The sequence below is a fragment of the Xylocopa sonorina genome, chromosome 6 (assembly GCF_050948175.1).
Source record: "Xylocopa sonorina isolate GNS202 chromosome 6, iyXylSono1_principal, whole genome shotgun sequence".
Lineage (NCBI taxonomy): Eukaryota > Metazoa > Arthropoda > Insecta > Hymenoptera > Apidae > Xylocopa > Xylocopa sonorina.
The window spans coordinates 10,587,431-10,601,515 of NC_135198.1; the positions used below are offsets into that span (position 1 = coordinate 10,587,431).

General features: G+C 31.0%; 4 protein-coding genes across 4 annotated transcripts; 1 reads left to right on the plus strand and 3 right to left on the minus strand.

The window, feature by feature from the left end:
• The first annotated feature begins 182 nt into the window (after nucleotides 1-182).
• Neb (kinesin family member nebbish) lies at nucleotides 183-11,157 on the plus strand. Its single transcript, XM_076897030.1, has 12 exons — nucleotides 183-453; nucleotides 533-1,087; nucleotides 1,149-1,692; nucleotides 1,777-2,004; nucleotides 2,094-2,222; nucleotides 7,972-8,132; nucleotides 8,390-8,590; nucleotides 8,835-9,107; nucleotides 9,529-9,601; nucleotides 9,669-9,838; nucleotides 9,920-10,382; nucleotides 10,451-11,157. Exons 1-12 carry the CDS (start codon nucleotides 347-349, stop codon nucleotides 11,147-11,149), a joined length of 3,603 nt encoding a protein of 1,200 aa, XP_076753145.1. The 5' UTR covers nucleotides 183-346; the 3' UTR covers nucleotides 11,150-11,157.
• On the minus strand, nucleotides 3,472-6,105 carry LOC143424769 (uncharacterized). Its single transcript, XM_076897034.1, has 2 exons — nucleotides 5,495-6,105; nucleotides 3,472-3,911 (listed from the first exon to the last, which is right to left on the minus strand). The coding sequence occupies exons 1-2, from the start codon at nucleotides 5,595-5,597 to the stop codon at nucleotides 3,643-3,645; spliced, it is 372 nt and encodes a 123-aa protein (XP_076753149.1). The 5' UTR covers nucleotides 5,598-6,105; the 3' UTR covers nucleotides 3,472-3,642.
• Nucleotides 11,158-11,268: 111 nt separating the features above from the next.
• Pyroxd1 (pyridine nucleotide-disulfide oxidoreductase domain 1) lies at nucleotides 11,269-12,999 on the minus strand. Its single transcript, XM_076897031.1, has one exon. The coding sequence runs from the start codon at nucleotides 12,966-12,968 to the stop codon at nucleotides 11,526-11,528; it is 1,443 nt and encodes a 480-aa protein (XP_076753146.1). The 5' UTR covers nucleotides 12,969-12,999; the 3' UTR covers nucleotides 11,269-11,525.
• On the minus strand, nucleotides 12,828-14,040 carry Mrps18b (mitochondrial ribosomal protein S18B). Its single transcript, XM_076897033.1, has 5 exons — nucleotides 13,845-14,040; nucleotides 13,637-13,787; nucleotides 13,437-13,534; nucleotides 13,208-13,338; nucleotides 12,828-13,128 (listed from the first exon to the last, which is right to left on the minus strand). The coding sequence occupies exons 1-5, from the start codon at nucleotides 13,908-13,910 to the stop codon at nucleotides 13,002-13,004; spliced, it is 573 nt and encodes a 190-aa protein (XP_076753148.1). The 5' UTR covers nucleotides 13,911-14,040; the 3' UTR covers nucleotides 12,828-13,001.
• Between the last annotated feature and the right edge of the window lie 45 nt (nucleotides 14,041-14,085).

The window sequence follows — 14,085 nt, forward strand, 5'->3', positions numbered from 1 at the left end:
AAAATTCGAAAAATGGCGATGGATAATATACTGAATATGAATTAAAAAATTAGCGAGTTCATTTTAAAATAACTTTATGATTGATATATCAGATCATGTGAGATTAAAATATTAAAATTAACACTGAATCTTATTCAAACTGAAAAAGTTATTTCCTGTTTAAATCTCATTGTCACGAAAAAATTCGTTGGTAGTGAAGGATCGAAACTGATTGGAGGATATCCTTTTGTGTATTCCGCGTGAATCTGTCAAGTAGCGAAACTTTATAAGGTTAGTTAAAAGGAAACAAAATTTCTATCGTACAATGTGTTATGTCTGAAAATAATTTCATACATATTTCGTTAATATGACGCATAACACATCAAAATCTATGGGGCATGGATTTTGTGATGCCATTTTTTCAAGTTCACCTATTAATTTCGATAAGGAGAACACAAATTTCCTGAATAAAAGGTAAGTTTCTCTTTACATCTTAATATCATATAATACTACGAAATTATTGTACACATAATTTATTGTTCTATTATTTTAGAATAGACACATGTTCCAATAAACTTATTACACCTCAAAAAGGGACACAAAGCCGGAATGAAAAAAAGTATTTAAAACGTGACAAACAGAAAATGTTATTTGATAATGACATAATTGAAAATTCAAAATCAACAAATGCACCTTGTACTTTGAATCTCACTCATTCAAAGTCTGCAAATGTACTTCAAAGAAAGCAAGTTTTATTTTCTGATAATTCAGTATTTGATGCGAAATATAAAACTCCTGCAAAAGTGTCATCTGTAACATCATTGAACGAAAAAACCCTAACCATGCAGTTTTCTACTCCGAAACATTGTAAAATTCATACAGCTACAAGCAATGCCAAGATAAATATTTTACCTGCGAATAGGACGCCTATAAAACATTATTTTAATGATAATGTCTTATCACAAGCCACTCCTGATTGCTTTAGTGTTGTTCAAGTTGAAACACCATGCAGTAAATCAAGCGAAATTGGTATTGAGGAGCAAACAATATATGATGAGGAAAATAGTAATCTAACTGTAGGAATACGTGTTCGGCCTTTAAATGCAAAGTAAGTTATTGTATTGTGAAACATTTTCCATATAATGTCTTTTTTTTCTTTATTATTTTAGAGAACTAAGTGATCCAAAAGTCGTATCAGTTGTACAAGTAAATGGGGAGAATATTATTGTTACCTGTGAATCTGTTCAACACACCTTCACATATGATCATTGCTTCATGTCACAACTAGATGCAGAACTTGATCAAGCTAGTCAGGAAATAGTGTTTAAAAATATGGTTTTACCATTGATACAGAATGCTTTTGAAGGATATAATGTTTGCTTGTTTGCTTATGGACAAACAGGCTCTGGCAAAAGCTACAGCATGATGGGTCAAGAGTCTGCACAAATTAATACAATATCGTTTGATGAAGCAGCTGGCATTATTCCAAGATTTTGCCAAGAAATATTCACAAGAGTATCTGCAAGTGTAAACACTAAAACAACAGTAGAAATTAGTTATTTTGAAATTTATAATGAGAAAATACACGATCTTTTAACAAATATTAATAATGGAGTAAAAAGGGCTCCTCTCAAAGTAAGGGAACATCCAGTTTTTGGCCCATACATTGTTGATTTAAGTCAGCATTGTGTACAAAACTACAAAGATTTGCAAGTACGTTTGTAATATTAATTTCAATATATTTCAATATCTAAATATTTATTTCAATATATTATTACGAATACATTTGTATTGTAGACTTGGCTTAAGGTAGGCAATTCACAAAGAGCTACAGCTGCAACTGGAATGAATGAAAAAAGTTCAAGATCTCATAGCATATTTAGTATTATATTAACGCAATCACAAGTAAACAATCAATTGGATTATGAACCCACGGATGCTAGTCGCCGTAGTAAAATTAATTTAGTAGACTTAGCGGGCAGTGAGAGATTAAGTCAAACTTGCGCAAGTGGTGATAGATTAAAGGTTTGTTGTATTATAATTATATAGATTTATCTGACCATATTTTATAACACTTTAATTTATCTAACAGCATAATTAACCGCGTTTTATAGGAAGGTGTATCAATCAATAAGTCGTTACTTACATTGGGGAAGGTGATTGCATCTCTAGCTGAAAACACAAGTAATCGTAAACGAGGCTTTGTACCATACCGTGAGTCTGTTCTTACATGGCTGTTGAAGGTAAGTAATTATTAAATTACTGAAACGAAATTCTATGCAAGCAAATAATTTCCTTTATTGATTATTTATTGACAAAACTGTTTCAAGAATCTCCAAATATGATAAAAATAATGCATATGTATAAGCAATTATTAATTGTTACCAGCATATAATGTAACAAAATGCAGATTGTTAAAATTTTGATTTAAACAGTATATTGATATCTAAGGGTATCTTCTTAAATATAGAAAATAAATCTTGGAAGCATTTTCATCTAAATAAAATTTGTGCTTATTTATTTTCATTGTAAGATGTTTCTTTTGAAGTAGAGTAAATTTCATTGGAAACTTTTTTTTTATATATGAATAATTTGAGAGGTAATTGTATATAAAAGTAAAGATTACCCTGTACAATTTTATTTATAAATTCAGTCTTATAAATTACTCAACTCTTTGTTGAATATTTCGTTAATCTAACTTTATTCTAATAAATAGTACTACTAATTTTTGTAAAATAAAATAAAGTCAAGAGCATAATTTAATTTGTAGTTTAGTACAGCTCATACTAAATGTAAATATAATTACTAATTTAAAAAAATTTTAAATTATATATATGTAATAATATGTTTTACATACTTAATAATATTCTTAGAAGAAAACGAATAACATTAATAGTTGCTTTGCAATTTTATGCTATGTATATGTATATACTGTAATATGAATACTAGATATTCCATTTAAATTGATCTCTCTAGAAAAGATTACCAAGCTGCTCACAGTAAATTTAATTAATGTAATTTTAATTTTTATATAGCATAATCTTCTTTAGTGCCACTAACAATTTTGAAAATATTCAAGTGGATCATTTGAAATGGAAAATCCTATTGTTAGAATATGTCATATATTCAGTTGTCATTTTATTTAAATATTCGTGCTTAAATATATATATATATATATATATATATATATATATATATATATAATTTATGTATTTACAAGGTGTCTTAGCACTTGTATCACTTAAAGTAATACTTAAACGATTAATTTCATGAAATAATAATAAAGGAATTCGAGATTTTATTGATAAAAACATTCTCTCTATTAATAATTCACGAAATTCATAGATTATGCATTATTTTGAATGACATTTAAGTTGAGATACATTTAAAATAGTGAAAAAAATAAATGATTTGTGTTATATCGGCCCTACGCAATTATTTTCGGTACAAATATAAAAGTAAAACACACTTTCAACTTAACAAATAATTATTTAAAAATAAATGACGTATAAAATCATGAAACAATATAATATACTAAGTACATGTATCCAGATTGTTTAGCACTATAATTCTATATATTTTAAATACAAGGTTACCTATATCGGTTCCGGTATAAATTCTTTGAAGGCACAGTGTAGTTAATGCGATATAATTTTGGGCATCTTATTTATACTTGATGTCTCTTGTTTCGTTTTTTGTGGTCTTTATCGACATTTGATTGTCAGTACTTGTATTCTGTTCATTACTGTTTGCGGTGTCGTATTCTTCTTCTTCTTCGTGGATCTCATGACAAGAATTGCTGCGCGATTTTCCCCTTTTAAAAACAGTCAGAACTCTTCTTTTATTTTCTCGACATAAGTAACAATTCTCTTTCGAAATTGCCTTTTGCTCGTGATGCGACAATCGCTGAGAGTGAATTTGTGTCGATTTTCCTGAAAAATAGTTTTATTTCCCTATTGTAATCTGTTTACAACGTTTTATTTTTATTATTTTATTTTAAATTTTATTACTCAATACTAATTAAGTAGTTAAAAGAGTTTAGAAAGGTATCATCGTGTATTGTCGCACGTAGTCAATTTGCTGACCTAACTCGCGCCTTGTCATCATTTCTTAAACGAAAGATATCTTATGCTCGCCTTTCGACGAATGGAGTAACGTGATGGGTTGCACGTACGTATCTCTCGCGAAACTCGAACCATGCTCGCTTTGTTTTACGTAAATATATTTCGTAAAAATTTATGTTTATGTAAGAACAATATTCTAGTAAAATGGTTTTTGAATACGCGAATGTGGAATACTTATAATTACAAAATGATTATCAGGATGATTACAATTCATTGCACGATATTTTCAACTCCTTTTATTGTTAATGGTTAATATCAGTTATAATTACCAGTTACATCTCTATCCTTTTACCTGTGTGTATGCATTTATCAATGTGCGTACTATGCTTTCATTCCATAATAAATTACAGTAGATATAAGTAGTCACCTGCACAATAATTATAACTTTGCTACACCCATTATAATGAAAATGATAATTTGTATATTACGTTAGTCTTCGCTGCACTGATAATCGTAAACATGTTTTGCACATATATCAACTTCGTAACTTTTCATGATATATAGATTCCAAAAATAAACATTTCGTGAAATTGCTTCTTTTTCCTGTATATGTGACGTATTTTTACATTAACAATTCTGTTACATTCTCGCTATTTTATACTTGTGTTCTTTAAGATTCTCCACTCTTAGATCGTGATAATAACGGTTTCAAAACGTAATGTACGACAAATAATGCGGAGGACTGCTGCTTGAGCAAACAGTTCCTCACGATAATGATACAAAGGGAGGGGCAACTGCGTTGCACAGAAATACCTGCGAGTTATTTTTATGCATATGTGTATATGGGCTCCAATTGAAAATATAAAAATTCATCTCGAATATCGAATATCGAATTTATCGATTTTCCCGTTTAATCTTTCTCAAATTATGTACGAAATGTTTAATCGTTCGAAAACTCGAATGTATATTCTTATTCGAAATGTTTGTTTTGTTTTGGCAAAGGAACAAAAATATCTGTTGAGGTGGGTCAACGATGTGAATCAATTACCATTTCCTATGAATAAACAATTTGAATTTGGCAATTAGTTTAAGTAATCTTTTGCAGATTTAATAAATTATTAATTATTAGAATATAGAGTTCTAAATAAAGTAGTGGCAAGCATCGTTCATTTTTGTTGAAATGCTGAGCAAGAAAAACGATAAGCGACTACGTTACAAATAAATATCGCTTTAGATATATGTTTTGTAGAGAAAAGTGATAGCGTAAAGTAATGAACTACACATAAATGTGGACGTCTGTTTAAAGAAGTCTAGGAAAAAAAAGGTCATCGTGTTATTTCTGTTTTCTTGTTCTTTTTTCCTTAAACAAGCACCGTACACTATATTTCGAATAACTATACGCAAAGCTACATAATATAAATTAATTAATTCGATATAAATTTAAAACGTACCACAATTAAAATAATCTTTGTTCCACGGTTGTTCATAGTCCCGATACTGAGGCGCCCTAAAGAAACCGTAGGTCAGGGCTTCAGGAACATAAACTAGATCCATGGTTCTAGCAATGAGGTTTCTCTCCAAATAATCAGATTATGTTCACATATATGTATCTTCTTCGTTAAAGCTTATTCACGTTTCCGTGCGACAACGATCTCTTTCCTCTTATAATGTCCTTAATTTATTCTTCTCATTTGCCTTGACGTATATACGTTTTAATATGTCACTTGAATATCCGATTTTCATTCAGTCTATGATGCTTCTTCAATACTGTTTGTCTCCAAGGACACTTCGTTGAGTAATCTTGAAGTTCAAGATTTTCTAAAACGAAGCGAAAACTTGTTCCACCAGTAATGTTTGCTACTCGTTTCTGCTTCCGGTTATCTCTCTTGTACCCGATTAAAAACAACTCTCAGGTAGATGACTGAGTACACGTTTTCGTTGCACAATGTTTGACAGAAACTAAAAAGTGAACGGAACAAAAGTAGAAACGGCCGTTAAAAAGAAAGAGCACGTTTTGTTCAGATAGCCACGATGTTTTGCTTTAAACTAAAGGAGTACAGACGCCGAGCACGCGATGTTTATGAGTCGACTTCTCCCTCTCCATCGGGTCTTGCCTCTCCACTCCTCTCTTTTGTAATACCGTACGCCCTTCAACGCGATGCTTTGCCTCTCCTTTTCCTCCAATCACCTTCGTCGATTCTTCGGGAATTTTATGACTCCTCAAGATCATTTCCCGCGCTTCTCGCTAATCTTTTCTGCTATTATCTCTCAAATTTTTTAAGCCAGTTTTATATAGTTCGTGCGATCTATTTCTTGGCCAAGGTGTTCTACACGTGGTACCGTGAAACACTTTTCCTTTTTTTCTCCTCTTCTTTTATCTATTCACCTTGCTCTTTTTTAGTCATTTTCTATGAATAGAAAGCTATAACGCGAATGCATTTGGAATGCTATTTTAGTAAAGAACAAACAACAACTATTTTTAGAAATTATTGTTTACACAACACTTAGCAACAGTTGTTGAGTGGTCGATGAGTATTGTTTGTTTACTTGCTATCTTACGATGCATTTTATCCATCTATTTTCGAGATCAAGTTGAAAACGTAAAAATCTGATCCACTGATAATTATATCCTATGATATAAGCGTATATGTTACACTTGCAAGTTCTGTGATAATTTTCTTGTTTATGATCGAGTGCATTGCTATATATCGGAAAAACACATCATGTTATGTTGTGCGCAATCTTCTCACGTACGCATTCGACGTGATATGGGTTCATGGAATTTATTTCAGACAGTTTGAACTTACAGTAATTTTTCTATTCCTCTTGTATTTAGTAAATAATTAAATAGTCACAGAATGGAATATAGCATTTTATAGCAAGATTTATTCGTGATCGTATGAGATAAATTGATGTAATCATTATGTACACGTACATACACATACGTACATTTATTCTTTTGTCGTGACACAATTCTGTGCCGCGCGTTTCTTTCCAAACAATTTTAATTAAGACCAAGAATGATGCTTCATTTATTGATAACATTGATCGTAAAATGTAATAAAAAATACAGCGTGTTGCGTCGAACTCTCAACAAAGATACTTAAATAATTAAGACATACGAATATTTTTTACAAGCACGAAGAATATGAAAATCTTGTATGCGAAGGTCAGCTATTTGACAATTGCGATTGAGACTAACTTCTCTAAACTTCTTTTTTGTTATCAAAAATTGATAATTACATAATGACTAATCTTCCCTCCAATGCAATACGACTGGAGTATTTGATTGATAACAAATAAGACAATGCTTGAGAGGGAATTTTTAAAAGCAATTGATTTTATTTTTGCATATTTTTAATAATTAGAAACTACGATCTATATATTTGTCATTTATCAATTGTTCTTTTACTAATTGCTGTTTATGATAAATAGAATATCGCGTTAAAATTCTAGAACTTCAACGCATTCAAGGATAACTGAGGTTTCCATTAAGTAATAAAAAAACCATTGGTAAATGTATACAATTTTTTTTCCATTCTTTACATTCGACTTAACGGTACATCTCTTACACCTTTACGTACGTAAAGGTACGTGTACATGCTGACAAGGAATTCAATGTTTTGTGTCATATCTTATCAGATTATTTATTGTATTAGAGTACGGTTGTGGGAAATAATCGTTAAGTTGTGATCACTAACAGAGTAAGTGTTACTCACAGAAGATTAAACCGCAATCATTTTTCTTTCAGCATTTAGTTGTCTTATCATACCAGATACCGATAACGATGGAGATTAAAGATGAATAAAACAATTAAACTCGAAAATACGAAATCCACTATACCATTTATTGCGCTAGCACTTAATCATGATAGATTAATTAATGCGGTTTGGACGTCACTAGATTTTAATTTTTTTTTATCTCATAGGAAAGTCTTGGTGGAAATTCAAGAACTGCGATGCTTGGGACAGTATCACCGGCTAATATACACGTTGAAGAAACTCTTGCAACACTTCGATACGCTTGCCAGGCTCGGGCCATTGTTAATCGTATCCGAATTAACGAAGATCCACACGAGAAATTAATTCGGTAATATATACAGCCGTAACATATACTTTATGACTGAAAAGCTTAAGTAATTCATATTTGCTATCGCATACTTTAAAATGCTTAATTTTTGCCTTAACACGGACTGATAAAATCAAGTATCTCCAAGTAAATAAGTGTTAGTACCTTAGATAAAAGAAAAACAAAAAACGTCATCAGATATAATTGACACACCTTAATTTCAGACAAGCTTAACCTAAAGCCTCTATTTTCAAGTTTATTTTTTGTTTTCCTATTAGAGAATTAAAAGCGGAAGTATTGCGATTACGCGGTGTACGCGAAGGATACGAGAAGCAGCTTGGAATATTTCCGCGTCGCCTTCTTGACTCTATAGGACAAACTACCGAAAGTAACGATGAGGTCAAACGAAAACAGCAAGAAATCGATAAGCTGAAAGACCAATTAAAAAAAACTGAGGAACAACTTGCGACCACACAAATGTAAGTTCATCTGAACATAAGATTTGCTTTTAGGGTACCAATGTTATAATATCTTTCGAAGCGATCAAGTTGTATCGGTAAGAAATTACTTATCGATTGTGGACAATCTTTTCTACGATATCTTGCTTGAGACCAGAAGAAAAAAGTAGAAATATTAAATCACGCTATTCCGAAAACAGATTGGATGATTCACGGTGATTCCACCAAACGAAAATTAAAATATTTTAGTTACATATAATTGCAGGACATGGCAAATGAGATTACGGGATACCGAGGAAAAGAAAAATTCCGAGATAAAATACTTACGTCGTTGTGGTATCGCTATCGAGATCGATTTTCATGAGAAGGATAAACAACCTTGTCTTATAAATCTCGCAGCTGATCCAATGTTGTCTGGTACACTTCTGTACCTAATTCCTCCGGGATTGGTTCGTATCGGAAAAAATTCTGGTTGTCAGATCTCTTCCGAGCACTTAGATATCATGTTGGATGGACCATTGGTTAGGCCTTTACACTGGTTAGTTATTGGATCGTTCGCAGTTCGGATAATTTGAGAAAATGCGCATGCTAGTCTCGTTCATGTTTTCCACTTTGTATTATGTTCGTTTTCTCCATCCGGTTTGAGCTTACTGTTCCTAATTGGTTGTGGTATAGGAAAATATATTCTTTTTCCTCTACTATCCATCTCTTCACTGATGCATGCTCCTAGTGTAGCCCTTTATAATGTTTTAACATGTTTATTCAATTCTAAAAGTATGTATGATAGTTTTCTGTGCGAACTGTTACTAACTGGTTTGATGGTTTCCAAACAGTTCGAAATTCTGCACGTCCCTTTAGTATTCATGAATTAAAGAAAATCTGTACATACTTCAATGTATCTATTAAATATATGTAACTTTAATATGTTTCTTTTATCAATCGCTTTATACATTTAACAGTACTATCGAAAACAATAATGGAAAACTCATACTCTCGTCAGAAATGGAAGGAGATACATTTGTAAATGGACAGGTACGTTTTACGCGTTATTGTAAGATCTATCTTTTTTATTACTGTTAACTTGATTGTTATCATATAGGTGGTGACTGGCAAAGTTACATTAAAACATGGTGATCGTTTAGTAATTGGCGGTAATCATTATTTTAAAGTCTCGAATCCGTATGATGAACATAGCAACATACAAATTTCAACACAGGCTGTAGATTACGAATTTGCACATCAAGAGATTCTTAAAGTACAAGAAGAAAAGTACGTATTGGGAACAGCTCTCTCTATTCAACAAATATATTTGTTATTAAAAAAAGTAAAATATTTTATAATTTGATACAGATTAAGAGCGGAGCTAGAAGAAAGTAAACAGAAAGCTATAAAAGAACTGGAAAATGCAAAACGAGAAGTTGAGACACAATTGGGATCGCAGAAATTATCATACGAACGTAAAATTGAAATTCTTGGCTCTACGGTTGAAGAGCAGAAGCTTGCGTTAAAAGAGATTCATCAGAGGAAGAGAGAATTGGAATTGGAAAAAGAATTGCTCGAGAATGAAGTTGAGACGAATAATAGACTGAAACAGATACAGCTAAATCAAAAAGGAGTAAACGTCGTGCCATACAAATCTAATTTCTTGCAAGAACTTGAAAGTATTTTAAATGAAAAGACTGCAGATGCCGAATTCGCACTAAAAATGAAAGCTAGCGCAGAAGCAATAAGCTACGGTGGTATTAGTTTACATGAAATGCAAATACTAGTTAAAGAGGCTACTCAACGCTGTAGAGAAGTCGGCCTCAATTACGTACGTATCTATCGTATAATTTAAAATATTTGTTTTAGTCGGTTAATTTAAACCGTCGTATCTTTTAGGAATTTGATCAACAGCAAGTAATTGTAAATAAAAGTCTCAAACCAGTGATTCGAATACGTAACAGAGATAGCATGAAAGAGATACTTTGGAAACCAATGCGATTTTTGGATTGGGTTCATCGTTTACGGGACTACGACATAGAAGATTCGATAAAGGAGTTGTGCAGTTCAGAGGAAACTTGGGAACCATATGAAAATACAGAAACGTTCGAGGACTCTTTAAATAGTAGCCGAATTTCAATAAATATGACGCCAGTAAAAAGACATTTAAATGAAAGTTTACAGCAGTTCTCATTAGATACAACTGTACTTGGAAACTCATTGACCAATCAATCATTTGACACCTCTAAAGATCAAGAAATGATAAATACATGTCTTACACAAATGGAGCTTGCTCTAAAAGGTTTGAATAAATTGTGCAGTAGAAGTAACCAAGAACAATTAGTCGCGGAATCACTTAATAGTATGCAAAATATTATTAGTAAATTGCGGGAAACTCTAGAATTGAAAAACTTAAGTAAATACACAAATGAAAGTGTAGCAAGTAATAATGCAATTGAAAGCTCTGATGTAAGTTTGATACTTTCTGGAAATCACAATATACAACCTGTTTCACCAACGAAACCTACTCTGCATAACGGTAATAAATGTTTTGACAAGAAGAGTGTAAGGTTTATAGACAAATTAAAAAAGAGTTAACTCACTAAAGGTTAACATTGTGTAATTAAATAACAACCATTTATAAGAAAAAAAGGAATACCTAAAAACGTATATTAATAATATAATTGAAAAATGTTAAATGCAACAAAAAAAGTATGTTTTGTTACGTTTGTACGTAATTGTATCATTTATTTCTTATTATTCATAAGATATGCGTTATGTAATATTTATATATGTACACACCTATACAAAGAATATTACTATAATAATATTAATTAAAATTGTGCAAGATCTGTAAAATTACATTACAAACAAAGTTTAAATAAGCACATTTTCTACTAAATACAATATGCATATTTCATTTGCACAAAGTAATGAGATGCTAGGTATATATCCATAAAGAAATGCTGGGTATTTAATCAAAATAATCCTCAATATCGATATCAGGATTCAATAAATCATCTCCATAAATACTTAAATCCAACTGATCAAGTATTAAATTTTCGCACATTTCTTCCAAGTCAGTATCTCCAATTAGTACTGCCCCTTGCATTTTGCCATCTTTTAGTATAAGTTTTACATATTCATGTTTTTTGGTTATTCGTAATAATATCTCATAATTGTTGTCTAACTTTTGACCATTATATAAACCAAGTAAAATTACTTTGTAACCAAAAAACTTAGTTACATGAGAGAAAAGTTCAAAACAGAAATCTTGCAGAAATTCTTCATTTTTCAATTTACAAACCATCGATTTTGCCGCATATCGTCCCATTTGGAGTGCTTGAGTCCATAGTCTCATTTGAAACCAATGTTTTGCTAATTCCCAATTTGCACTACACACATCTCCAGCAGCATATACATTTGGTTCCGAAGTTTCTAATTTCCAATCTACCAATAATCCACCATCCTCTCCTTTCTTTAAACTATCCAAACCCATTATATCAGAATTTGGTACTACACCTGTTGCTGATACAATGAAGTCGCAACCAATTATTTTCCCATTTGTTAGTTGAACATATATAGACCATTCTTGAATAGGGTCAAATTCTTTTTGTTCTGACTCACTAAGAATCTTAACTATTTCACATTCATATTCTACCTGTACTTTTGCTGATTTAAGGAAAGTACTTCTAATATCAAAATTGTTATGCCAATCTGGACCTAAAGCTGGTCCACCTTCTACAGCTGTAGTTTCAGAAACAGTATATCTCATTCTTTTAGTTACAGGCTGTAAATTAGGATTCATAAGCATATCAGTCTTATACAATTTATCCATGAAAAATTCTGCAGCTCCAGGATCAACAAATGTTGCAGAAATATGTTTATCTTTAATTACCCATATTATTTCAAGTCCATCTACTTCGTATACAATTTCAGTAGCAATACCTCCATTTCCGACTATCATAATTCTTCTTGATTTTTTTATTTTTTGGGAGAACTGAAGAACTGACTCCGTGTCTCTTATTCCTAGTATATTGATGTGTTCCTTTATAAGTTTTGGCCTAGCACCATTACAGAGACATAGCATTTTATAATTTATTATTGTTCCATTTTTAGTTTCCACTTGTTTATTTAGAACATTTACTTTTATTACAAAATCATGAATAATTTTTAATGAATCTTGCATTTTTATCAAATGTTCTGCATCTTTTTCTTCTACATCAAACTGTACTAATGTTTTACCAACTGGTACTATATTTGTAACTGCTTTCACTAAAGGACTTGCTGTAATTAAGACAATCTTTTCCTCTGGAGCAAGAAAAGCTATACTTTCAATGCAAGATATTCCTGCAATACCACCGCCTACTATTGCAAATGTACAGTTTATTTCTTTTTCATCCATTTTGTATAACATTTATTTCTTAAATATAATTCAATAATTCATGCATTATTTCTTCCATTCTTGGTAGTTGTAATATAAATAGGGTACGTCGTATGTTAGTAAACCAAATTCTTTTGCTTTCATTATTGCAACCAGTAGATCTTTATAAGCTTTTTGACAAATTCCAGTACAACTATAAAAAAAAAGGGAATAAGCAATTAATTGCTTAAATACTTCACGATCTCTTGCATAATTCAAGAATATAAACTTACTTATAACTTAAAATTTTTCCATCATATTCAGAAATAAATTGTTTCAATAAATCAATATTACGATAATCAAGTATTAAATATTCATCTCTGCATATTGGACATGGACTACCAGTTGAAATTACACCACCTCTCTAAAATATTGTCATTATTTCAGTACTTATATAAACACAAGATTTTACATACCATAAAAACAACTAAATAATTTTTGTCTTGTTTTAAAAGTACTTACAATGCACATCTTCCTCGTTTTTCTTGGTGGAATTTGACCCTTGAAATTTCGCCTATAAAATCTCCAAACAGGTTCATCTCCGTAAGTTTGTTTATAAGCTAAAAGAGTAAACTATATAAATTTAATCTAAAAGTATAAACTATAAAATGAAATGAAAGTTATATTGAAATAAGTTGTATACTGATTGTATGAGTGCGTACCACTACTTTTCAGATATTTTATACTAATTTCTACAGGGATAATTTTACTTCTATCTCTTGACGGAGGTACTTTTTCACTTGCGTTATCGTTAATTTCTTCTGTTTCGTTAAATTTCACAAACGTAGGATGCATAAATTTCACCGGTATAACCTAAACAATTTTTAATGTATTAGATTGCTTTCAATAACACTTATCTCATATTCATACTTTTGTAGTTAAACTGGGTCGAAAAAGTGATGCTGTTAATTGCAATTTACTTAATAACAACGACATTATTTTTGTCTTCAAATTAAGTTTACAACAAAAGTTATTAACTGTGAGCCGTATTGTTTAAAGTCTATACGTAGTAGATAAGATCGGAATTCCTTAACATGGAGATGCTCAAACCTATCATATGTCGACAATAATTCCAATATTATTACAAGAATGTTATATGAAGTGATATTAT

Excerpts from the sequence above, each read along its gene's own strand:
- Neb (XM_076897030.1), top strand. The coding sequence starts at position 347 with ATGACGCATAACACATCAAAATCTATGGGGCATGGATTTTGTGATGCC. Across the intron at positions 454-532 it reads ACAAATTTCCTGAATAAAAG|AATAGACACATGTTCCAATA; the intron begins GTAAGTTTCTCT and ends CTATTATTTTAG. Across the intron at positions 2,005-2,093 it reads CAAGTGGTGATAGATTAAAG|GAAGGTGTATCAATCAATAA; the intron begins GTTTGTTGTATT and ends CGCGTTTTATAG.
- LOC143424769 (XM_076897034.1), bottom strand. The coding sequence starts at position 5,597 with ATGGATCTAGTTTATGTTCCTGAAGCCCTGACCTACGGTTTCTTTAGG. Across the intron at positions 3,912-5,494 it reads CAAAGATTATTTTAATTGTG|GAAAATCGACACAAATTCAC; the intron begins GTACGTTTTAAA and ends ACTATTTTTCAG.
- Pyroxd1 (XM_076897031.1), bottom strand. The coding sequence starts at position 12,968 with ATGTTATACAAAATGGATGAAAAAGAAATAAACTGTACATTTGCAATA.
- Mrps18b (XM_076897033.1), bottom strand. The coding sequence starts at position 13,910 with ATGTCGTTGTTATTAAGTAAATTGCAATTAACAGCATCACTTTTTCGA. Across the intron at positions 13,535-13,636 it reads AAAATATCTGAAAAGTAGTG|CTTATAAACAAACTTACGGA; the intron begins GTACGCACTCAT and ends TTACTCTTTTAG. Across the intron at positions 13,339-13,436 it reads AAACGAGGAAGATGTGCATT|AGAGGTGGTGTAATTTCAAC; the intron begins GTAAGTACTTTT and ends ACAATATTTTAG.